General features: G+C 45.6%; 10 protein-coding genes and 1 non-coding gene across 11 annotated transcripts; 6 read left to right on the top strand and 5 right to left on the bottom strand.

Moving 5' to 3' along the window:
* Window positions 1-150: 150 nt before the first annotated feature.
* On the top strand, window positions 151-2,148 carry RGD1 (GTPase-activating protein RGD1; the record flags this gene model as incomplete). The annotated part of the gene is made up of 1 exon (NM_212299.2): window positions 151-2,148. One exon carries the CDS (start codon window positions 151-153, stop codon window positions 2,146-2,148), a length of 1,998 nt encoding a protein of 665 aa, NP_986163.2.
* A 232-nt stretch (window positions 2,149-2,380) lies between these two features.
* Window positions 2,381-4,696, bottom strand: AGOS_AFR617C (cullin RTT101; the record flags this gene model as incomplete). The annotated part of the gene is made up of 1 exon (NM_212300.1): window positions 2,381-4,696. The coding sequence occupies one exon, from the start codon at window positions 4,694-4,696 to the stop codon at window positions 2,381-2,383; it is 2,316 nt and encodes a 771-aa protein (NP_986164.1).
* Window positions 4,697-4,768: 72 nt separating this feature from the next.
* AGOS_t0169 lies at window positions 4,769-4,840 on the bottom strand. The gene has a single exon. It is a non-coding gene; the product is annotated as a tRNA-Cys (tRNA).
* A 536-nt stretch (window positions 4,841-5,376) lies between these two features.
* Window positions 5,377-5,814, bottom strand: MRPL27 (mitochondrial 54S ribosomal protein mL41; the record flags this gene model as incomplete). Its single annotated transcript, NM_212301.1, has 1 exon — window positions 5,377-5,814. One exon carries the CDS (start codon window positions 5,812-5,814, stop codon window positions 5,377-5,379), a length of 438 nt encoding a protein of 145 aa, NP_986165.1.
* Window positions 5,815-5,874: 60 nt separating this feature from the next.
* SOP4 (Sop4p) lies at window positions 5,875-6,693 on the top strand (the record flags this gene model as incomplete). The annotated part of the gene is made up of 1 exon (NM_212302.1): window positions 5,875-6,693. The coding sequence occupies one exon, from the start codon at window positions 5,875-5,877 to the stop codon at window positions 6,691-6,693; it is 819 nt and encodes a 272-aa protein (NP_986166.1).
* A 194-nt stretch (window positions 6,694-6,887) lies between these two features.
* Window positions 6,888-13,211, top strand: BPH1 (Bph1p; the record flags this gene model as incomplete). The annotated part of the gene is made up of 1 exon (NM_212303.2): window positions 6,888-13,211. The coding sequence occupies one exon, from the start codon at window positions 6,888-6,890 to the stop codon at window positions 13,209-13,211; it is 6,324 nt and encodes a 2,107-aa protein (NP_986167.2).
* Window positions 13,212-13,303: 92 nt separating this feature from the next.
* CDC6 (AAA family ATPase CDC6) lies at window positions 13,304-14,827 on the bottom strand (the record flags this gene model as incomplete). Its single annotated transcript, NM_212304.1, has 1 exon — window positions 13,304-14,827. The coding sequence occupies one exon, from the start codon at window positions 14,825-14,827 to the stop codon at window positions 13,304-13,306; it is 1,524 nt and encodes a 507-aa protein (NP_986168.1).
* A 614-nt stretch (window positions 14,828-15,441) lies between these two features.
* On the top strand, window positions 15,442-17,202 carry AGOS_AFR622W (nucleobase:cation symporter-2 family protein; the record flags this gene model as incomplete). The annotated part of the gene is made up of 1 exon (NM_212305.1): window positions 15,442-17,202. One exon carries the CDS (start codon window positions 15,442-15,444, stop codon window positions 17,200-17,202), a length of 1,761 nt encoding a protein of 586 aa, NP_986169.1.
* A 523-nt stretch (window positions 17,203-17,725) lies between these two features.
* SNT1 (Snt1p) lies at window positions 17,726-21,670 on the top strand (the record flags this gene model as incomplete). The annotated part of the gene is made up of 1 exon (NM_212306.2): window positions 17,726-21,670. The coding sequence occupies one exon, from the start codon at window positions 17,726-17,728 to the stop codon at window positions 21,668-21,670; it is 3,945 nt and encodes a 1,314-aa protein (NP_986170.2).
* Window positions 21,671-22,012: 342 nt separating this feature from the next.
* On the top strand, window positions 22,013-23,068 carry AGOS_AFR624W (elongation of very long chain fatty acids protein; the record flags this gene model as incomplete). The annotated part of the gene is made up of 1 exon (NM_212307.1): window positions 22,013-23,068. The coding sequence occupies one exon, from the start codon at window positions 22,013-22,015 to the stop codon at window positions 23,066-23,068; it is 1,056 nt and encodes a 351-aa protein (NP_986171.1).
* Window positions 23,069-23,273: 205 nt separating this feature from the next.
* Window positions 23,274-24,380, bottom strand: RRP43 (exosome non-catalytic core subunit RRP43; the record flags this gene model as incomplete). Its single annotated transcript, NM_212308.2, has 1 exon — window positions 23,274-24,380. One exon carries the CDS (start codon window positions 24,378-24,380, stop codon window positions 23,274-23,276), a length of 1,107 nt encoding a protein of 368 aa, NP_986172.2.
* Window positions 24,381-24,561: the final 181 nt, after the last annotated feature.

The following is a 24,561-nucleotide window of genomic DNA, read 5'->3' on the forward strand; positions in this document are numbered from 1 at the left end:
TTCCTGGGTCGGGGATCACTTCGTGGGTTTGGAGAGCTGCATACTGGGTCGACTAGGCTAGTTGTCGTGATCAACCGATAGCGGAAGGCGGACGAGCCTCGGAAATAGTACTAGGCAGTGGTTGGCTTTTGTTTTTAGCTGTGTTTCAAGATGTCAGCGAGAACAAGCAGGGAGGCAGGCGCCTCCAGGGTGATGGGAGGTCGGAGTAGTATGGATGGAAAGTCCGGGACAGGAACAGGGTATTTGGAACAGCTGAACTCGCCAAGCATTCAGAAGCTCATGCACTCGGACGCTTCCACGACAGCACTATTGGAGAGGTTGAAGATGTCCCTAGTGACTTGCGTGGAGTTCACGAAGTTCATAAGAAAGAAATACTTGCTAGAAGAGGGCCATGCGCAGGAGATGGGCAAGGCTTATAAGAACTTCTTTCCGGAGGGCGGTGAGTGCAGCTTGCAGAATAGCATACATAAGGTTTTGGAGTATGACGGAAAACTTGCGCAGGTGAAACTTTCATATGTTGCTGCGTTGCAGAAGATGTACGATGAGTTAACGTCGCTTCTTGCATCCATGACTAAAATGCGCAAATCCCTCAAGGAGAGCAGTCGGCGGTTGGAAAAAGAGGTCGCAGATGCTATACATAGCGCCGAAAAGGCAAAGGCAAGATATATGTCCTTGTGCATGGATTGGGAGAAGCTCAAGCTTGTAGATCCTGCAAAGACGAAGTTGACATTGCGGGGCTCAAAGACCACTCGAGAGCAGGAAGAGGACCTTATTAGAAAGATTGATAACGCAGACATGGACTATAAGCAAAAAGTTGATCATTCGACGTCTCTTCGTAATACTTACGTGTCTAAAGAGCGTCCTAAAATAGTATCGGAGTTGAAGGATTTGATTTTGGAATTAGATACGGCCATATCGATACAACTTCAGAAGTATACCATCTGGACAGAAAATTTGATTTTGAATAGCGGTGTAACCATCATCCCATTCGAGGGCTCATCGGGTAGCATGAAGGATAAAGCTGCTTCTGTGAACGCTCCCCAGGACTTGTTTGAATATCTGGAGGCGTATTGTAAGAATAATGACTTGATGAAAAAGAACCTCGTTCCAGTGGACTACAGGAAACACCCGTCGATGATTAGGCATAATGCTTCTCCTCACCCATCCGGAATTGGTATTCAAAGCACTTACGGAAACCACTCTAAGGGGGGTATGCCCACTGCGAACGAATCTCCGTTCGAAGTGAAGCACACTCCTCCCACGACACCCAATAGTACGAAAGTGTCAGGGGGGAGTGGATATTCGTCTGGCACAGTTATTACTACTCCAGGAAATAACAAAAAGAAAACAATGATGGATGTCCTGGGACCTGCACAGGATAAGCAAGGTAATAATAGTTCGAAATTCGGCACTCTAGACCCTGGGTCTAGGAGGCCGGGTCCTGGCCAATCAACCCTTGCGAACACTCTAGCCGTATCACTGGGTACCGACCGCCAGAAGTCAAAGGATGAAGCTGGTCCAATCATTCCAGCTGGGTCGCGGTTGACAAAAACTTTCTCTGTTCCTCTAGAGCACCTTGCAGAATACGAGCAAGACCTGGTGCCTGCAATAGTCCGGCAATGTATCTACATCATCGACAAGTATGGGTTGTATTTGGAAGGAATTTACCGCAGGTCCGCAAATGTTCTAGAGGTGAGCAGGTTGAAAGAAGAAATAGATAGAGACCCTTCGAACATATCAATGTTACTACCTTCCAAAAACTACACCGATTCAGATATTTATCTGGTAAGCTCTCTCTTGAAGACCTTTTTTGCTAGTCTTCCAGACCCTCTTCTCCCCAGCTCAATGGCCGATGAGATCAAAACGTGTTTGTCTATTGAAAATCCAGTAACAAGAAAGAATTTCATGCATGGATTAATATATAAACTACCTGACTGTCAATATTGGACAATGAGAGCTTTAATATTCCACTTGAAGCGTGTGCTAGATCGACAAGAAAAAAATCGGATGAACCTGAAGGCTTTATGTATCATATGGGGGCCTAGCTTAGTGCCTCCTCGTGAAGACGATATTAATGATGTAAACTATCAAATCAACACAATGGAGGTACTATTTGATGTTGCCGATCAGGCATTTGAACCAGAATGATTTAATTGAACTTTGCAATTACTAAGGAATGTAGAACTAAGTTGTAAATGTATTTTGTAACTTCATGACTGAAAATGACTATATATTTAGCCAACTTGGGTTATGGTGCTTAATTTAATACTGGTAGACGTTAACTATTATTGTCCCGTAATGTTTTATTTTCGAGACTTTTTTAATGGACGCATTGATCACATTGCATTTTTTACGTAAATGTATAGTTTAATAATTGAATTTAGAATACAAATATATATTTACCATCTCTTTCTGCGTAATAGTCTTTACATTTATCCAACGCAGCTTTGAATTCACCTACACTAAAACCATCGATTTGAGCAGAAACAGCGTTTTTAAGAGAATCAAAGGTCAGCCACGTTTGTTCGTATTTCAAAGTCCTCACCAATGCCGCTCTGATAATTTCTACTCTCCAAGCCGAGTCTCGCTTTTCCGATGTTTTGGGATGCCGAGCTGAGGTGTAGGGTACACGTCGTTTCCCAGATGCGGTAACACCGATATTAGGGTCAAAGGCTGGATCTATCGTGTACTGGCCTCCTTCACATTTCATCATATTTATGCTAACAAACGAATCCATTGCCGTTTTTAATTCAGCTACTTGGATCCCATATTTGTTTGATACGTCATCGAGGCTGACACTGTCTTGATTGTTGAACATATCCAAGATACAAGCCTGTACCATTGTAACATCGAGTGTTAAGTTCCTGTTGTCTTTCAGAAGGAAGGGCGTCTCAATTTCGAGATGATGAAGAGAGCATTGTTCCTCTACGACCGTAGACGGTGGCATGACTGAACTTTGTCGCTCCAAAGAAGGTGTTATGGGGCAAAGATCATCGGGCAAGGTTTTCACTGTAATATTGTGTTCAAGGAAAATATTAGGTACAGAGGAACGAGGGAGAACAATCGATATTGCATCAATGGCATTGGCAGTACTAGAGGTGCTATATTTCTTAATATTTTTAACTGCCTCCAGCATGGCGCTTGCGACTACAGATCCATTTTCTGCGTATGGTTCAATCCGGTCCTCTATCAGGCTTATATCTCTATCGAGACACTTTTTGTACTCTCGTGCATATAAGACCAGCCTCCTGAACCAATATCTCTCATAGTAGAAATTAATAAATGTAGAAAAGAGCCTCATTTGCTTCATGGCTAACAAGATAGTTTCCATTTCACTCATTGTCTTTTCGTAAAAGCTGGATTCCACAAAACGCTTAGAGAAACCGGCCTTGCTTTCTACCAGTACCTTGACATACTCCATAAACCTCTTGACTAGAATATCCAGTGACAAGGCCATAAACTCAATCAGTTGTAGATCACCGCCAAACCTATTATGCAAAGAATCAAGAATTACATTGCATATCTCCTCCTCACGTTGCAAGCTGCTCCTTAGCTGCAGAAATTTGCGCAGAACTTCCAAGCATTTTTGTTTCTTCGTCTCGTGTAATATAGCAGCAAATACCTTGCTAAACACTGCAATCGATCCATTCTGCAGATGCGAATAAATTATCAGCCTGATCGATGCCGCGTTTTCATTTGTAACACATGTCGCCAATATCGGATACAGATGATCTTCGTTTAGTACTGTGCTATTTAGTAGTACGGCACATATACGGTTAGCAAGCTTTGTGTTATCACCATCAAATATTAGTTTTGTGAATCTTAATGTCTGTTCTAATTTATCGGTATAAAGCTTATCGGTTAGGGGTGTGTCCTCCTGATTTACTTGCATGTACTTCGTAGTGAAGAGCTGCAAGAAGTTCCTTCCATCTCCAAGCTCGGCATTATATTTAATGAACTGGTAGAAGAGCTTCGGTAGCCTACCCAGGCCAAATTCGGCATAAATATCTCTTCGTGCGGTATCAGCCTGGCTATTCGCTACCAGGCTCTGATGGTCATGCTGTGACTGCATGCATTCAAATAGCTTCCGAATAGTGGCACCAACCAGACTATCTAGTAGGCTTTCATCGCCGGCCACATATAATACCTCATATCGATGTAAGATATACTGCACCAGGAAATGCTCTACAGTCGTAACTTTGCCGTAGCCTGGGATCATGTGGGGGTTCCAGTAGTCAATAGTGCTATACATCAGAGCAACCCCAGATAGAGTAAAGTCGACTTCTTTCAAGTTAATAAGGAAATTCTCAAGTATCTGATCAAAGGATTGGACGGTTTCTACCTTTCCTTGGTCGACAACGCTATCCAACTTTCTTAATACGACATTCCAAATGGATGTGTATACTGCTCTGGGTGATGTGATTCGAAAATTGCGCTTCCGCTTTTTATGAATGGTGCTGTTAGTCTCATCTATCACATCTATATGCACCTTGGATGTAGCAAGCCTTTTTATTAACTCGGAGGCTTTTGAACATATTAAGCAATCATCTAGGGTAAAGTCGGGAGGGCTTTTCTCAAGATACTTATCAATTACTGCACTCAATTTTGCAATTCCATTATGAAAGCACTGGTTTGGATCCTCGGCGGTTTCAAGCGACATGGGCAGTGCAGAGGTAATAAATAGTTTGTTGCACATTTACATGCTAAACTTTGATCGGAAGGGTATCATCATATCGTAAGTGCGAATAAATAGCCTTTCAAAAAATGAAGCTCGTGCCCAGGATCGAACTGGGGACCAACAGATTTGCAATCTGCTGCGCTACCGCTGCGCCACGCGAGCTTCTTGATGTAGGTACATATTTAGAGTAGTATATGTTACCGGAAGGGAACTCAGGGCATATAGTAGTATATGGTGCTTTCCAAAAACTTGGTAAAGAAAATTGTGCCTAGCGAGAGATATCCAGCGGCAATTGATTCCTTGTTGAAACGGATCAACCATAGGACATCCGGAACAAGTTCACGACAGAGCAGAACTTGCACTACTGCCTATGGGCGCTCACTGTCACATAGGTGCGCATGATTGTCGTGCGCACTGACACTGCTGAGCGAGACTCTGCGGTAGAGCATCGCATTAAAATACATACGTATATGCAGTTGTATTCTACAAGTCCCTGTGATTTGTACCGGCACCTCCACGCAGGTTCCCGCTGATGGATGTGCCGGCAACAGGATAGAAATTGATCATTATGGAATTCAAGTGCGTAAGTAGCTTCTTGTACGTAGGCAGTTGCACAGCGAGCATGCGCATACGCGAGGCTGGGATCGCAGCAGCCACCCTCTCTCATATATACAGATGGCGACCCACTTATCGGCGGGTTAACCACGCTCCACGTAGCTCTTCACGTCGGCTCCCGCACTCTGGGTGCGCCCCCGTAGAATGTAGTCTTTCAGCTTGTCAAAGTATAGACGCGTGTCCAGAGGGCCCTTCTCGTAGCCCTCAAATGTGTGCCGCAGTTCTGCAACGTTATGTGAGACAAGTGGCTTCAGGTTCGCATTAAAGTTTGTTGGCGTTACAAACGTCCGCACCTTGGACCAATCAATCTGGTACCGCCCATGCTTTAAGTGTCTACCGATACCGGACGACCGGGTCCCCTTGTACATGTTCTTGTTACCATCTTTAGTTCCTAGAGGAACACGCCTGTTCCCGCTCTTGGTAAGACCATAGAACAGCGTACCGTCACGGTTTTTCTTCCATGGCCTTGTCAGCAAGCTTACTGGCGAATGCTGGAAAAGTTGTGGAACTGTAGATCTCATCTAGAATGAAGTAGGACTTGATGTCGCTGTCTGTCTGGCTACCACTGCGAGCTTTGGTCGATGGTGATGGCTAAATTTTCATCATCACCAACTGTCGTAAAAAAAGATATTGAGTACTGGCCTTCAGCAGGGATCCGCTGCAGCAGTGGCTATCAGCAGTGGAAGCGCAGTTGGCGAGAAGCGATGAGGGCGCTATTACTTGCTTTCCAACTACTTTCAGTAGTTGCTGCACTAACAACCGTCAATTGCAGGCTTGATCTTTCGCCTCGACAAATCTCGCGCAAGGATCTGCTTAGAACACACTTGCGATTGTACCAGGTCGGCAATTTCAGCGGGCAACCATATTCCGCAAAGGCGACACTGCGCGACCCAGAGGGCAGATTCAGGTTTGAAGATCTGCCCGTGAGCCACGATGAAAACTCCACAGTTTACTTTCAACTGGTGGCGTCGTCGCAGGACTACAATTTGAAGCCGAACCGGGTTTTGATTGAAGTGCAGGGCCGCGGCGAGGGAAAGGAACCGACCGTGCGCGCGTTCCAGAATGTATTTGGACGCGAGCACTTTCCTTCGCCGGAGATTTTGTATCCCGAGCAGCTCGTGGAGCTGGAGGCGGAGCCAGAGCTGGTGATATCTTACGTTCATGCTGCGCCAATGCGGAACTACATTGTTTCGCGGCGTAGTGGCATCCTCGATAGCGGTCCACTGGCTGGTATCTTCCGCTCTAAGTACAAGATGGCTGCTGTGGTGACGATTATTGCGCTACTTCTGTTCCCAATGCTTGTGGAGAAGTTTGATCCCGCAACTGTTGAGGCCATCAAAGAGCAGAGGCTGAGCCAGACTAGAGAGAAATACGCTGCTGTTGGAGAGAGTAATAGCTAGCATAGATTATTTAGGTTTAACATGCGGTGGCCCGAGGAGCTTGTCATGAATATAGTCCTCTTGCGCCGGGCGCTTACTTAAGGATACAAGATGCTGTGCTTGCCGCGTTCGACTTGTTCGCTCTCGTGACCCCCTGTACACAACGGGATCGTAACGTCCATCCACAGCAAAGAGAGAGTGAGCAGCGCGCAGACATGCAGGATCTGTTGGAGGAGCTAATTTCCATACTGGATCAGTTGCTGGACTTGGTCACTGAGGCCCGCACCCCGAAGTCGAAGATACTATCATTATACAATATCCTTAGCAATCGTCAGCCGGATAACAGCACACAAGATTCCATACGCGACTATGTCGACTTGGAGCTAGGAAGACATTTTGTAAACCTGAAGGTGACGGACCCGAATATCATCCCCGATGTGGGCAAATGGACTGAGTTCCTAGAGTTCAAATATGCAGAGTTAGGGGGGACCTATTACGCTGTCGCGCTGCAAGTGGTGCTATCATTGATGAGCAACTCCTTTTTAAACAAGCAGCAGGTTGCACAGCATACCGGCATCAAACAGCTGCTGCTGCTGCGACTTGAAGCGTGTACAGAGCCTATTGTGGAAAGCAAACTGACGGAACTTTATTCGCAGGTTCTGTCGGTCAACTGTAACCCCCAGGACCTGCTATATTTATATGCAGGGTTACCGGAATGCCGATACCCTTTCTTTCATATCCTCAATGATCTTGCAGAGGAGGTATCGGACCCATATTCGCAGTGCTACCTTGCATTTGAGAATTGCGGCTTCCAGCATGCATTGGAACCAACCAGAGGAGCTTTGACAGTTAGTATATGGATTGAACTTTTGTCCCTGCTTGACCAGCGTCTTTTGGTGCTGGGTGAACATGCATGCCTTGAAGTAAGAGAAAGCTTACTGCTAATCTCTCGAGATGGGTTCACAATGGCGTTTTTCGATATGTTTGATTTTCTGTTGACCACGCTGTATCACATCACACTAGTCTTTGACGGGCAAGAGGTTAGCTTATACGTCGATGGTTGCTTCATCCAAACTGTACTTCTTCCGGACGTACTCACAGAGAATGCCGCTAAGGTGAAGGTGGGGTCCGATAAGTGTTCTTTCAAGCTATATCGGATGTTCATCTTGAAAGGAGTCATGCATGCCCCATACTTGCAAACTCTGAACAGAACCATGAATATTAGTGCGGAATCCCCTTCTATTTACCAGCAGAAAATGCTAGAACATGATGTTTCTGGTGGACGCGATCCGATCTCACAGCCGGAAGACCTCACTGCTGATGCCATTCTTGAAATCGAGGCGCATGACTGGATATTGAACAAAGAAAATGACGAGGGCGCATATACTATCACTTTCCCTAGCGAAAACGACTGCCAGAGAAATATGTGTTTTTACTACAAGTGTGCTAATATTTTGTCATGTATGGAAACTATTAATGCGCTCAGAATTGTCATGTATGCGATAACCAGAGCCGAAGATATCGATTACTTATTCAATTGCCTGAAACACCTCTTTATTCTGTTGAGGAATCCTTATCTGCGAGGCGATTTTGAAAATAAGTTTGACTATGGAATGTTGAGCACACTTTTGACCAGAGGCGTCCTGAGAAGATTGAATGATCCGATAAATATTGATTTCCTAAATTTGATACTGGAATACTGCACTACGAATACCAATGACCCATCCTTGATAGTAATAAACAACAAATCTGCTTACAAACATTTGGTACTGAACCTGGAACTCTGGATGTCTGGAGATCATAAAACTCCTGAAGTACGGGAGGCAGTCAGGTTCCTTTTGTTCCAGTTAGACTGGCTACAGAATTCAAATCACCGACACTTTAATCGCCTGCAATTAACGAACTTGCGATTGCTCGAAACGTTTACCATACAGCAGCATTTATTGTTTACAAGAGACTCCGAAGATAACTTATTTCTTACACTATCAAAAGATGTGATTTCCTTTTATGCATCTCTTTTGGAACTTGATATGTTCCCGAAATATATCACTTCTATGATGTATTTTTCGTTCTATGAGTTAAATTGCGGATATTACCAGAGTGCGACGTTGGTATTAAAGGCCGTTGATACGTTATTCTCGAAAGTTTTAGAGACTGAGGACAGGAAGAAGATAGGGAAACTAAGTTCATCGCTATCAGTGAAAGTACTGATGATCCTTCTGGATGCTGGTAGCTCCGATGAGGAAGTCGTACTTTTGGTAATGTCACTGCTGCTTAAGCATCTACTTTCAAAGCGTGATATACAGAGAGCGTTTGCTAAAAGTGGTGGATATACGTTACTGTTCTCCATATTAAAAGATATCCAATCCGGGCTTACAGGAAAAGTCACGAATCTATTGTGCACCTATGCATTTGGAAATCATATTGTCCCAACACACAGCGAAAGCACGTCCCTTCTTATTAGACCGCAAGGCGATGGGCTACAAAGGATAGTTTTCGAACTTCATTATTTGGCAATTGCATTGTTAGAGATAGCGGTGATAAAAGCCCCAAAGGAGGATCAACAAGAGTTGAGTAAAAACATTATTACGTATATCAACGAGTTGGCGTTACTTCATAGTACTCACTCTCGAATATCGCTTTTTGATCCAAGCGTATGCCAACTTCATGAGAGATTGTTAACTTTGTTATTAACTTTGACAGATCCCAAATATCAGGGTTTCTATATACAGGCTATTCTGGACATTGAACTTCTATTGAGTAACAACATATTCTTTCACTTAAAGAATGATGATCCACCAACCTTTTCGAACTACTTGCAAAATATTTTGGTAATGAAAGGGACATCCGATTTAAGTCCTAGCAGATTACAAGTTAGTAACAAAAGGTCAAATTATATTGAGACCACTATAATTATAAAAATTGTCCCACATGTTATTGAGAAACTTGTAGCCTGCGGTACAAGCTTAAATTTGCTATTTTCAAACAATCCGTCCATGCTAAAAAATATTGTGCGTTTGTTTACGGAAGTAAGACCTTCGTTGTGCACTTTTGAATTTGAGGCGAATACTTATTTGATATTTTATAAATCGATTATGGCTATATTAGAAGCTGTGAAGAGTTACAGTTTCATTCAAAGAAGGACAGCCAATCTCAAAAATTTGACAGATTTCCAGGAGCTAAACATGTATATGTTTTTGGAGATCTTGAGCGCCCAGAAGACTAACCTTGCAACAGAACAGTGGCGAATCTTTTTAAAATCCCTTCTTTTCTACCAAGAGGCCCTATTCAGTCAATCTCAAGGTCATTTTGAAAAAGAATTTGCTGCCTGTATTATTTTATTTTTGGTCAATTGTATTCAGCAGAGTGTGTCTGATGATCTTCTGTCCCTGTACATTAATGTCTTGAGGACAGTGATTTTGCATCACGATAACAGGCTTAAGTCATTATCCAATGCCATTAGTAGACAACAGAACCACGAAATAAAGGAGATTCTAGCAGAAATGTTAGTTTCAAACGATGAGGAAGTCCTGGATCTTTTATGTTCCTTTAGAGCAAGGTCAATTTTCACACCACTTCTATCATCTTATATCCAGAATAATTTGAACAAGAAGGTACCGTCTAGTGAACGACGTGATTTCATGCCGGCGTCCAAGGTTCATGAGTCATTACTGAAAATGAAGCAGCACTATATCGAAAATAGGTTGCTCGAACTACAAAAACTTCATCAGTTATTCTGTAAAGATAACGTGAATTTTTCCAAAAAAATGATAAATGTCGAAGAAAGAAGAATCGTAAATCTTCTAAATGACCTAGATGATGATGCTAACTTTACTTTTGAGACTGTCCATACTAATTTTGTGAATAATGAACTATTCATGGAACTACATGATCACAAGTCAGTGATATCGCGCGTTTGGACATTAGATACTGCGGAGGATTGCAATCGCATGAAGAAAAGGTTAACGACCATATACAACTCAGCTCCTCGACTATTTTCAGGCTCAAGTTGTCCAATATTGAATGTAGATCCAACCGCAACTATGAGTAGAGTTCGAAACTCATTGAGCAGTGTTACTTCTTATTGTGTTGTAACTCGATTTGATTCGCTCAAGTTATCGGATCTGGAGAGTGAGGATAACAATCGAAAAGTGCTGAAGAGCTTAAAAGAAGGAGATACTGTAAAACAGGTTTGGAATTGTACTATTGTGGTAGGTCTAAAGCTATATGAAGGCATTCTAGTCATGGGGAACAAATACCTATACTTCATTAAGAATTATTTTTTCTCGGCGAGAAATAAAGTAGTCATGAATATTGAAGACGCTGCTGTCAGCGAGAGGGATATGACAACCACTTTGATAACTGGTGCTATGCAAGAGATTGAAGGAACTAAAAAAGATCACGAGATAACTCACTGGGATCTTACAACGCTAGCATGGCTAATAAAAAGACCTTTTCTATTAAGGGACGTTGGTATCGAGCTTATTTTTGAACATGGAAATAATTGCTTCTTTAGTTTTGCTAACACGGATATACGGGACGATGTTTACCGATACGCTGATAAACTTCCTCGAAGCCATGATATTGACCCAGTCTTATTTGAAACACTTGAGGAAGTGAATAAGAGAGCTTCGGACATCGGCTGTAGAAATGGTATTTCTACTGTGTCCCTATCTGCCAAGTTTGCAAGCGTCTTCTCTCCTGCTGCAAATCTATTGGATTCATTTGACGCCATAAGTCTATGGAGAAAGGGTTACATCTCAAACTTTTACTACCTGATGATAATAAATACTTTAGCCGGAAGGACTTTTAATGACTTGACTCAGTACCCGGTTTTTCCATGGGTCATTGCTGACTATACTAGTGAGGAACTTGATTTTGAAGATCCGAGTACGTTTAGAGATCTAACTAAGCCAATGGGAGCACAGGATAGAGATAGAATGCAAAAGTTCGTTGAGCGCTACAATGCACTGTCATCTTTAGATGATCCTTCGTCTCCACCTTTCCATTATGGAACACACTATTCTTCTGCAATGATTGTTTCGTCCTATCTTATCCGTTTGGAACCGTTCGCAAAATCTTACCTTCTACTCCAGGGTGGAAAATTTGGACCAGCGGATAGATTATTCAATTCGATTGAACGCACATGGAAGTCTGCGTCAAAGGAAAGCACAACAGACGTTCGGGAGCTGACTCCTGAATTTTATTATTTGCCTGACTTCTTACAAAATATTAATGACTATGATTTTGGCTGCCTCCAGTCTGGAGACAAAGTTGGTGATGTAATCCTTCCACCTTGGGCCAAGGGCGATCCAAAAATTTTTATTTCGAAAAATCGGGAAGCTTTGGAAAGTAAGTATGTCTCAGAACATTTACATCAATGGATTGATCTCATATTTGGCTACAAACAGAAAGGATTATGGGCTATTGATGTTGTGAATGTTTTTAATAGGTTAAGTTACAGCGGGGCTGTAAATTTGGACAGAATTAATGATGAAAATGAAAGACGTGCAGTGACCGGTATTATACACAATTTTGGGCAAACACCTCTACAGCTCTTCCACGAACCTCATCCAATAAGAGAATTCAATAGTGTTCATTGCTTTGTTAGTGGGTTTTGGGAGGAGATGAGGGAATTACCAAACAATACCACATCGATACTATCAGAAAACGCCAACAGGGCTGTAAAGCTGCTAGAGTTTGAAAGATGTGATGAACTGACTGCTAGGTGGATTGGTTTCCCCCATAACGCCATTAAAGTAGGCAATTTCCGTGTAGCGCTGCATGGTAATACTTCCATCAACATTTGCGGAAAGATATTCAAAGATGTGCATAATACGAAAATATCATGCCTTGCTTCATTCAATGAAGGATATTTTATCACTGGGGATGCGGCCGGTCTTATAAAAATATGGAATTTCTTTGAGGATCGTGAAGGACTTCATCTTAAACTCCTTAATAACTGCTATGGCCATATAAATGGCATACACGCCATTAGCGCGACAAAAGAATACAGTGCTATGCTATCTTGTGATATGCATGGCTGTACTTATATGTGGGACCTATCTAAAGGTGATGCTTTGAGAACTATATCCAGAGATGCCAAGTGCATTGCGGTTTCAAACAGTACAAGTCATTTAATGGTGGTTGATATCTCAAATAACGTTCATGTTTATGACCTCAACGGTTCGAAATTTGCAAGCATGTCTCTAACGCAAGATATCACTGCTATAAGCTTTGTTAACTTTGCATCTCAGGAAATGTCCAGGTATCGGCACATGTATTGGAAAGAAAAGGATATAATTGTGCTAGGGTTTATTGACGGGACGGTCTGTTTATATGTGCTTGAATTAAAGAACGGCACATGGTGCCTCAATTGCTTGAAGAAATTGCGCTCAGGAAGAGCTGCTGCCATTACGGCTCTTGGGTCCAGAGTCAAGCTGGCGAGTTTAAATAATGGCTCGCCAAAATATGTAGATATACTAAGAGTCGAAATATCCGCAGGTAACACAGAGGGCGATATCTTCACATGGAAATGATTAGAATTAATTCTTCGAAGAAAAATATACCTATATCAATTTAATGTAATAAATTATGCAATGCGTATTATAATATTGAAGCTCGTAGCCTTTTATATTATCAATTTCTTAAGCAAGTCCATCTTACATATTTCATCATGGAACTCCTTTTCATCAACTGTACTCTTGATCAGTTTTACCAATTGTTTGGCCTTTTTGCCATGCTTGCCATTTTCAATAGAAGCGACTCCATACATCTCTAATGTGTCGCAACTTTCCAAAAATTCGTTTCTATTAAGCGGGTTTAATGCAATAGTATCGGACAGAAGTTTTGTATAATAATCATATGCTTCATCGATAGTACACTGCGTCTGAAAAAGATCAGACTTCTCTCTGTGTACCAATGCACACAGCACGATTTTCTGCTGTAAATTCAACTTCGAGATTCTTGTCTTTGTAGAAGATGAATTCATGTATGTGGAAAACACTTTTGAAACGTGAGTGAGAGTGACTCGAACGGGGGTTTTATCAGCTTTCCTGTTAAGGGACTCAAGCTCAGCCAGTTCAATGCTATTCCGGAGAACATCAAATAACTTCCTCAAGTCACCAGTGTTGCTGGAACACTTCTTTGCAGCAAACTTTATTGCCATAGGCTGTATAATAGTATCTACCTTATCCACAGACTTCAGTTTGCTAGTCACAATTTCAAACATTTCCTCTGATGTATAAGGCGCAAAGTTGATGACCTTGGGCAAAAACTCTGGCGAAAGAAGCAGCCGATTCAAGAACCTGTCTTTCATATCTAAACTGTTTGCAATGCCAACAAGTGTAAATCTCACGGATGGCAGCCTGGCTAGCAGAAACAAATCCACAATGATCTTGGTGGCATTGCTGTCCTCTAACGTGGACGTCAGCAACTTGTCCATCTCATCCAAAATGACAACAAATGCAGTGTTGGGGTAGCTCTTGAAAAATGCCTGCAAGTCATCCATGCTCCTCACAGTGTCGCCACAGCCAGCGTTCTTCTTGAGCTGCTCGTGGATCTTCGACCACAACGATTCCGGCCGCCTCAGTGCAATACAGTTGAGGGACACCATGGCGACAGACTGGTACTTGCCCGGCCCGAGTTCATAGTACATTGTGTTGGCCAGTGCAGGGTCATGCTTCGGAGCATTGCGCCGGTTTTCTTCGCCGATCAGGATCGTGTGAAAGCTCTGGCGCACTGCAAGCTCCAGCTGCGCGGTCTTGCCCGTTCCCGGCGGCCCCGTAATGTAGAGCGAGTTCCCGCCGTTGGAGCCGATTGTCTCCCCCAGAAACGCGCTAATCTCCCGGTACTGCGCCTCCCTTGTGGGCAGCCACGGGTGCTCCCGTGACAGAAGTGACGACCGCTGCAGCAGCGACTTAGCCCTCAAGTACACTGAATCCTTCGCAAAGACCAGCCGCCGGGGCGAGACCTCACTGTCTTGCTCCAGTCGCCGTGTCGCCTTCAAGCGCGGCGCCGGCGGCTGCGCGTTCTCGGGTTTCTTCTCTGGCGATGCAGGAGGCGTGCTCAATCCGCGAAACCGCTTCTGCACCGGCCCCTCAATGGCGCCTCCATCCTCAAAGGGAAGCAACGTCCGTTTGTTCGTTACCAGCATCTTACTGCCTCCAATTCCACACTACCTGCTGCAGAAATCTTCCTAAAACTCCCTCCTTTACCTCCTGCGCCTCCTATGCACCAAGATATATCTTTGAACTGTGCTAAGGATCTGAACCATATTACCAAAACCAAACAAAGAATTCGGGCCCACGCGACCCGTCCGCGCGTAAAGCCCTATAACCAGCTTACGCGTCTGTGGGCGCCATAGAAATTTGCATTTTCAACGGAACCAACACGTCAATCCCAAACTACACTTATCATGCCTTAAAAGGGATTATCTTTTCTAACGAGGAGGCCCGCCTGCGCAGTAGGAAGCGGATCTTAGCGGCGTCCGGCCGGCACATTCGGCCGTTGGACTGCAATATCCTACTTCTGCAGCGGAAGATAGCGCACGAAAATCTGCGGCGGAGCAAGCTCAGAATTATATGTAGGACCAAACATTGTCAGCAACGCCTGCGCCGAGTTCTGTTATCGAGTAGGGGGATTTCCTGCGAATGCCGTTCCTTTTTATCGTTTCTTTTTTGAGGGGCATCTGCAGAAGCGATGAGGTCCAAAGCATCTTGTGCATCGATCACCGAGCCCACAGGGCAGGTAGAGTAAAGCCTAGTCACCATGGTGGTAGTTGATAATAGCCGCGGAGGCGCATTCGCATACTACGCGGGTAAGCTGCGAAACAAGGTAGCGACGCGGCGCGGGCTTTTAGGCGACTACGACTACAAGTACCTGTTCACGCCGCAGATATTCAAGCGCCAGGAGAAGCGTCAGCCATTTTTCTCGATCAATGCAGAAATCCCGGTGGTGCTTGGGGTGCTGTTGGGGCTGCAGCACGCGCTGGCGATGCTGGCGGGCGTGATCACACCGCCAATTCTGATAGCGGCGGCGGCGAACTTTGACAGCGAGACGCAGCAGTACCTAGTGGGCGCGTCGCTGGTGGTGAGCGGGCTTCTGTCGATGGTGCAGATCACGCGCGTGCGGATTCCTTACACGAATTATTACATTGGTTCTGGGATGTTGTCGGTGGTGGGCACGAGTTTCGGTGTGCTGCCGCTGGTGCAGAGCATCATACCAATTATGTACCAGACCGGCTACTGCGGTATGGATGAGCAGGGGTCACCGCTACCGTGCGTGCGCGGCTACGGGGCGCTGCTCGGAACGTCGTGCGTGTGTGCGCTGTGGGAGGTGCTGCTGAGTTTTATGCCCGCGCGCTTTCTGAAGAAGCTATTTCCCAGCGTGGTGACTGGTAGCGTGCTGCTAACTATGGGCGCGTCGCTAGTCAAGTCCGGGTTCCAGGACGTGCTGGGGGGGTCTGGCTGTGTGGGCGGCATGTGTCCCCACGAGGGCGCGCCCATGGCGGCCCCGTACGGCAGCGCCCGCTTCCTCGGGCTTGCGTTCCTCGTGTATACCACAATTATTGTGTGCGAAAGATGGGGCGCACCGATAATGAAGTCCTGTAGTGTCATCGTCGGCCTGCTCGTCGGTTGCATCGTGGCAGGCGCCTGCGGCTACTTTGACGGCTCGGGCATCAGCTCTGCGCGAGCCGTCTCGTTCCCGTGGATCCAGACATTCCCGCTCAACGTGTACGGGCCAGCCGTGATTCCGTTCCTCGTCGTCTATACGCTTCTGCTCATGGAAACGCTCGGTGACCTGACGGCGTCTATGGAGGTGTCGCGCCTGGAGATGGAGGGTGCGCTGCACGAGTCGCGGCTACAAGGCGGGCTAACTGGCGACGGGCTGATCGGCGTCCTCGCTGGCCTGATGACCATCACGCCCATGTCAACCTTTGCGCAGAACAATGGCGTCATCGCCATCACGCGCTGCGCCAGCAGAACGGTCGGCTACTGGGCCTGCTTCATCCTTATCATCATGGGTGTCTTCACCAAGTTTGCAGCCGCCATCGTCGCCATTCCGAAGCCCGTATTGGGTGGCATGACCTCCTTTCTCTTCACCTCCGTCCTCGTCAGCGGCCTCAAAATCATCTCCACTATCCGCTTCACCCGCCGCGACCGCTTTGTTCTTACAGCGGCGCTGATGCCGGGCATTGCCTCGGTGCTCATCCCGGACTGGTTCAGCCATGTCTTCAACTACCAGGGCGACAACCACGCTCTACAGGGCCTTCTAAATGGGGTTACCATCATCATGCAGTCCAGCTACTGTCTAGCTGGCTTCATTGCAACTATCCTCAACCTCCTGCTCCCCCAGGACATGGAGCTCGCGGACGACAACGATTGGGAGGGCAGCTCTGCCGACAAGAGCTCGATGAAGGAGCTCGACGCCGTGCAGATGGACAGCCTTGTGCCGCAGTACGGCGACTTCGAGGCCGCCCACGACTCCTCGCTCAAGACAAAGCAACGCGTGGGGGCTAGTGCGGTCTGACCCTCCGACCCTTCCCTCCTCACAAAAAGAGGACCATTTTTAGAAACCACCAACCTATATATTGTCAGAAGAACTACTTTTGCGAGCCCAGCAAATGCTGCTGGCACGGGGTCCATTAAGCAATGACCTCCTCCTTGGCGATGAGCTAGTTCAATATCACCGTGTACGAAATGCAGGTGTGATGTTCCTCCATTCAACAGGGACAATTTTTTGTGATGTAAGTTATCATATGCCATCAGTGTTTATAAGCAACATACGAAGAAAGCAGATATATCAGCTGCTGGGACCATTTACGTGTCTGTAACTTCTACAAGCTTATTGGATCCAATACAGTGCGGAACAAGGAGGTGCTATCTGTGAGCAGGCTTTCCTTTGTTTTCGTTGTTTCTGTCGTTTTTCGCTTAATAGACAGCAAACTGTTTAAAACACGAGGGGCGTGCAAGTCGCAAGAGCCAAGTATCCAGCGCTCTGATTTGGACGCTGGGTGCTATATCGACGAGAGGGTTGCCATCGAGGTTTGTTCATGATGCCTTTGTCGCAGCGATTGGGCGAAAAGAAGAGGTATCATTATAGTGGCAACTCACGACACCAGTCGTACACGCGAGGCGGCGCGCAAGGCCATGGGACAGGGCTCTATCACCACGGAGTAGCTGTGACAGGGCCAGGGGCGCCGCCACTGCCGAGCGCGGACGCGCGATCGTCGCGGTACGAGCCGAACGTGCCGATGAACAAGAATTTTCCCACGAGGAGCGGGAGCAGGTATAATCCAGAACAGCCTGCCGCGGCGCCGATGCCGTGGAGTGGAGTGGAGGCGACTTCAAGGTACTCCGGGGCATCCCAGAGCGGCCACAGCCGATACAATCCGCAGCCGGGTGTTCCTCCTCAGACTGCTCCCAGTGCGACTGGGAGCTCGTACCACGGCGTTGGGCTTCATGGAAACCACCACGGGAGCTTAGCGAGGCATAAGCAACGCACAGGGGGCTCGGATGAGATTTACGACAGCAGCACGGTTTCCGCTGCCTATGGACCGCGTGTAGCCAAGTGGAGAGACTCTAGCTCGATACCTTCCTCCTCATCTTTTTCGAATGTTGGCAGCCAGGCCCAACTTGACTATGATGGCAGTAACTTCGCCGTGCCGCAGTCCTCATCCAAGCCATATTGGAGGTCTAGCAGTGCCGGTAGTTCTGGTACGAAGCATTATCGCAACTCTTATTATAATACAAAGTATGGCTACCAGGTGAAGTATGGTTCGAACGAAGGGATAGATGATAGATACGAAATGCCCATGGCTAAGAAGAACTTTGATAAGCAGCATTCCTTGGGCTCTAGCTTGATAAACTCCGTGCCAATGACGACAAAGAAGGTTGAAAAAAGAGTCGCGTATGATCACAAACGGATAGATCTCAAGTTCGAAGATGAGTCCATTCTGTACGAAAGTGAAAACGAATCTGCAAGGTCAGTAGAGCCACAGAATCCTCCGCAGAATGACTTTAAATCCTCCACGAAGTCATCGGACTATGATGCGGCCCACCGCATGAGCACAGATATGTCTTCAACTGATACCTCTGGCCTTGCTGTGTCACCCTCCTTTCCATACTCGACTAAGGATGGTGATAGCGATAATGAGGTTGATGATGCAAATGATATGGAGTTGTGCAGACAAGCTGGAAATGGCTCGCCTCTCAGCGCAAACATAACTACTGATGCGCATGAAGGCACATGTTTTGATGCATATGTAGATCCCCTATCACAATACCCACATATCCCTAGATCTTTGCCAGAGCCGACCCCATATCCTGAACCTAGGATACCAGTGGAAGGGTGTATTTTCCCCATGCAAGAGCCAAATATGAAATTATGGATTTTGAAAAATCTTACTCGGGAAGAAAGAATAGCCAAACAGAAGTATTTATTACAAACTCCCATTCGAACTTTATCCGAGTATCCATTCATGTCGCAGAATATTTTGGTTCATGAACAGGCTGTTAGACCGCTGTTGGTTTCATATTTATCCACTTTAAAACATAACCGGCGTGTTAAAGATGTTCTTTTGAAGAAACGCTTCTTGGAACTGCAGCGCGATTGGGAATCCAAGTGCGAGAAGATGGACAAGATGAGCGAGCGCGTTCGGAATCAAGATTATCTGGAAAAGAGAAGGCGAGAAGAGGAAGCCCGTCAACGTGAAGAAGAACAACGTGATCAGAAGGATAATCATGGAAGTGGTTTATCACGTCGTCGTAATCGCGCAGATTTCGTTGATGATGCAGAAATTGAATCTGTACTTTTGCAGATTGATCCTGATTACAAACATCATCAATTAGCGGCTTCCATTCCGCCAATGATTTTAGATCCGATAGGAAGATATTCGCTTAAGTTTAAGGATGTCAATAATTTGGTTACTGATAAGGATGCATGGGCTTCGAGGGTTTTAACGGACGCTATAGACACTTTCTCACCGACAGAACATGATATGTTTGTGGACGCTTACTTATCATACCCCAAACGATTTGGTAAGATTTGTGCGTATATGGGTGGTTTCAGATCTCCGCAAGAATGTGTTCTACACTACTACAGGACAAAGAAAGCTGTGAACTATAAAAAGCTAATTGTGGAAAAAAATAAGAAACGTAAAGTTTCCAACGTTAAACGTCGGAAGGAAAAGGAAAAGGAGAGATCAAAGCAAAAGAATGACACTCCTGAGGCAGAGGAACTTACCTCGCTCAATAATGGAATTGAGGAGGCGTATCATGATAAAGGAAAGCCGAAGGTTATAATGGAGCAAGTGGAGATTAAAGTTGACAACAATAATATTGATAATGATGATAATAATACTAATGACACTACTAATAATGATTATGATTATGACCTTGCTGCCAGAAGCAGAAGTTCTGTAAATGATTTTGGAGGCAAAGTTGAAACACAAAATCATGACCACTTCCCCAATGAGAATGAAAATATAATTACGGATACAGCTTCTACTAATATGGAGCCGACGCCGAATGACGTCGCCGTGAATGAAAATACTACGGAAGATGAGGAAGATTATCCGCGTAATTTGGAAGCAGCGCCTCACGATGTAGTCGCTTCGGTCCAACCAACAGAAAACAAGGAGGAAACGAACAAGAAGCGTCCACTAGACGAGTGCAAATCTGAAGGTGCCGACACATCTTTGCTAGAAAGACAGTTGTCTTTTACCGGGTCAGATTTGGCGAGGGATCATGTTCAAATGGTCAAGTCAGATAGCAAGGAGGCAGTAACAGATGATAGCGATACATCGAGTAAGGTTATCAAGAAAAAAACGAAGCATGGCGAATCAAACCATAGATCCAGCTATTGGAGCGTGAGAGAGAGTGACCTATTTCCCAGCTTGTTGAAGCAGTATGGTTCTCAATGGCACTTGATTTCCGAGAAACTTGGCACTAAGTCCACCACAATGGTCCGGAATTATTACCAACGAAAAGCTGCTGCCAAAGGATGGCAGCCACTTCTGGAGCAGGGAAATGCTGTATTTGCTCGTATGCAAGAAGGCCAAAGCCCAACAGGTACCAGTGTAAACGTTGAAAACGATAGCCCGGCGGGTGATGGAATGTCTCTTCCACAGGCACCAGCTCTTGGTTATTTCAACATTAGTAAGGCGGCGGCCTCTGCTGGAACATTTTCTAACATTCGCGCTGCCTCTCATGACCTCTCTTCGGGCTATGAGCCACCTGTTCCCGCTGCTACGTCTAACCATCCAGGCATATCCAGCCACCAGAACTCTGTCCCAGAACGCAAAAGCCCATCGAACTCTCTGAGCACATCTACCCCTCCAACACTAAAGCTGACTAGCGCTGCACCCATATCTTCAGTGCAACATTCTGTTCATTTCAACCCAGAAACCCAGAAGTTGGAACCCCATGCATTTGACGTCAGCCGTCGCTCATCGATCCGCAGCATCCTCAACGATAATTGTGCTACTGTCTCTCAAAAGGCAGCTTCGCCTGGGCCAAGGAAGATCGATACCGCAAATGCCAACGTTATAATCCAGGAACTACGCACCTCCGCCTTCGGCACCACAGCGCCGCAAACGAATCCGCATTTCCCCCTGCCACCTCATATGCAGAAGCAGACATCATGGGGATCCATTAGTTCCATCCTGAATAACGCGCAGCCGATTTCGCCTGCCGCTCCCAAGCTGCCAGTTCCACATCAGGGTAAACCCCCAGCGTTGAATCTGATGGCTCACAAAGTGTCGGACCGTGGCCCTTTGGCACATACACTGCCCCCTGTGCTTCCTTCGGTTGCACACTCAGTTGCACACTCGGTTAGTCTGCCATCTCATACATCAGCCTTTAATTTTGCAAGCGATCCGCTTGCTGCGTTGGCTGCTGTAGCTTCGGCTCCGGAGGCATTAGGCTTACTTTCTACTGATTCGGCACCCGATGTAAAAAACAACGCTGATCCTCGCTCCGCTTCTTCACATAAATGAGGTTATCTTCTACATACGACTCTGCCAAGTATGCACTCCGTAGATACTATAGTATAGCTCATCTAACTAATACTGTAATATTACTTGTCATATAATTATCTCTTAATGGGGTTTTGTAAAGAGCCCTCCTCGTTCCTTGATGTTCGATGATGCCTTGCATTATCTGGAAGGCATTTTTCGAAAATTTGGTGAGTTTTCGGTGTTAGTAAAAAACGAAATACACTCCAAACCCGAGCACGTATATCGTTAGTTCAACATAAGTAAGCGTTACACCACTGCGGAAGCCGTTATTCATAACTCCATATAACTGTCTGAGTTTGGTGCTTCAATATTTACCTCAATATGCTCAGTGTTATGAAAGAATCACTCGCTAAGGTATTGGATCAATATCCGGTACTCGAAGACTATGTTCCTACTCTGGATCGGCCATTTATGAACATATCCCTTTGGGACCACTTCGACAAGTCTGTTGCATGGTTGAGCAATGGGAAGTTTGTTCCTCACGAGTTCCACTTCATCCCTGGGCAATTGCCATTGAGCGAGCTGCCACAGGTGCTTGCGGCCATCGCGACATACTATGTGGTTATTTTTGGCGGCAGAGCATTGCTGCAGAAGAGCGAGCCATTTAAGCTTAATGTTTTGTTCCAACTGCACAACCTGTTTTTGACTACCGTATCCCTCGGTATTCTTCTTCTGATGGTGGAGCAGCTTGTTCCGATTCTTGCGCGGCATGGTCTTTTCTACGCTATCTGCAACATTGGTGCATGGACCCAGCCAATGGTTACGCTGTACTACATGAACTACATCGTGAAATATATTGAGTTTATTGACACCGTCTTTCTGGTCTTGAAGCACAAGAAGCTTACTTTCTTGCATACCTACCACCACGGCGCTACCGCACTATTGTGCTACACGCAACTAATGGGCACCACTTCCATTTCGTGGGTGCCTATTACACTTAACCTTGCCGTGCACGTTGTGATGTACTGGTATTACTTCCTTGCTGCTCGTGGTATCAGAGTCTGGTGGAAGGAGTGGGTGACACGGTTCCAGATTATTCAGTTTGTCCTTGACATTGGGTTCATCTACTTTGCTACTTACACCAAGTTGGCCTATGACTACTTTCCTCAATTGCTACACTGTGGTAACTGCGTGGGCTCTGCTGCAGCTACCTTTTCAGGCTGTGCCATCATCTCCTCCTATTTGTTCTTATTTATCGCCTTCTACATTGAGGTTTACAGAAGAAAGGGTAGCAAGAAGTCGAGAGTGGTGAAACGTGTCCGCGGTGGTGTGGCTGCTAAGGTCAACGAATATGTAAATATCGACGTGGATACCACAGGCACCCCCTCTCCATCTCCAAAGCCTAAGCAAAGGAAGGCCAGATCCAACAAGCATTAACTCTGATTACGTTATTATATATGTTGGATAGATCGATAAACTCTTCCTCTAATGGTAGTTTAATCTTCTAGATCTTGTTTGGCGCTGTTACATACTCGCCAATTAATTCTCTACAACGCAGTCCAGGCCACTGCTTTACCTCTAGTCTTAGAATATATAAGTTCTCGTTAAAAGATTGTATTTGGAAACGGTCGTACACACCACCTCAGACCTTGCTTGCCAGATCTTTCGACCTTTCCTTCGCATGCTGGAAAGATGATTTAATAAGGTCCAGAGTTATCCGGGAACCGCCTCCTATCAACGAAATGGTAGTCAACTGGCCACCAGGACTAGTAACCAGTGAGAGCGTGGATTTGATTGACGCTTCCTCTGCTTCTCCCTCCAGGTCTACTAGCAAAATCTTCTCAGGCACCTCAACTGCCATGTCGTCCTCCCCAGGCTCTAGACGTGACTCATTATCCAAGTCAGTTACACCGAATCCTGACGCATATGCAATGTTATTCTTGTTCAGGTCCAGGACAATGCTGCGTAGCGGGTCAAACTTTAAGTCGTATGCCTCCTTGATCATCGCATTGCGACCTCTGGTCCTTATAGGTATCTTTAGATCTGCCGCGCGCTCATCCATATACACACGGGGTAGTTGTACAGTTTGTAGAGCGTACATCAAAGAGTTCCAGCATAGTTCGAAAAGCGGACCATCGCGACTAAAGACTTCAATCTTGGCATGGAGGCAGTAAGACCATTTGCGCCTGTCATTCAATGAAAGAATCTTAGCAGCTTCCTCATCGCCATCGTAATCTTCCGGATACATAGTCTTCAGCTCACCAGATGGCGCAAGCGTTCTCATGCCGCATACGACTTCCAGAGCTTCTGACGGTATCAATCCCGAAGCGGAGATCGCATCATGCAGTCGCTGAGACAAAATCATCTCCTCGTCTGTTGGCACACCCCCACGTCCTCTTTCTACTCTGCCCCTCTCTACCTCCACTACAGGATATACTGTTCCATATTCCTTCCGTGCAGGACCTTTCTCAGCACCTGCCTTCTCCACAAGAGCCTCTTCCACCACAGAGGCAGTAATTGTCGTTACTACAAACGTATTGCCAGTTTTTAGCACATTAGACCCTATTATATTATTTGAAGCTTTGTTCTTGCACTCCACGCTATGTCTGGATAGATTTCCATCACTGATTCCAACATCCCTAAACTCTGTAAAACCTCGTAAGGAAGGTCGCACGCCCAAAGATAGATGTCTTTGAAGGGATAGATCTGGAGAAATACGGGCTAAAACCTCTGGAGGGAAAACTAGCATCTTTCTAATGAAGTATGTTGTTGAAAAGCACCTTCATATAGAAGAGTTCATATACCATATAAGCTCTCATCTTCACGAGATGACCTCCACTGAAAAATTTTGGCGGAAAATCAACTTAAAATTAGTCACGTGAAAACAAGGATCACCTGCTAGAAGGTGGTCCGCACAATGTATAACTCTT

This window comes from Eremothecium gossypii, chromosome VI (assembly GCF_000091025.4).
Source record: "Eremothecium gossypii ATCC 10895 chromosome VI, complete sequence".
Classification (NCBI taxonomy): domain Eukaryota; kingdom Fungi; phylum Ascomycota; class Saccharomycetes; order Saccharomycetales; family Saccharomycetaceae; genus Eremothecium; species Eremothecium gossypii.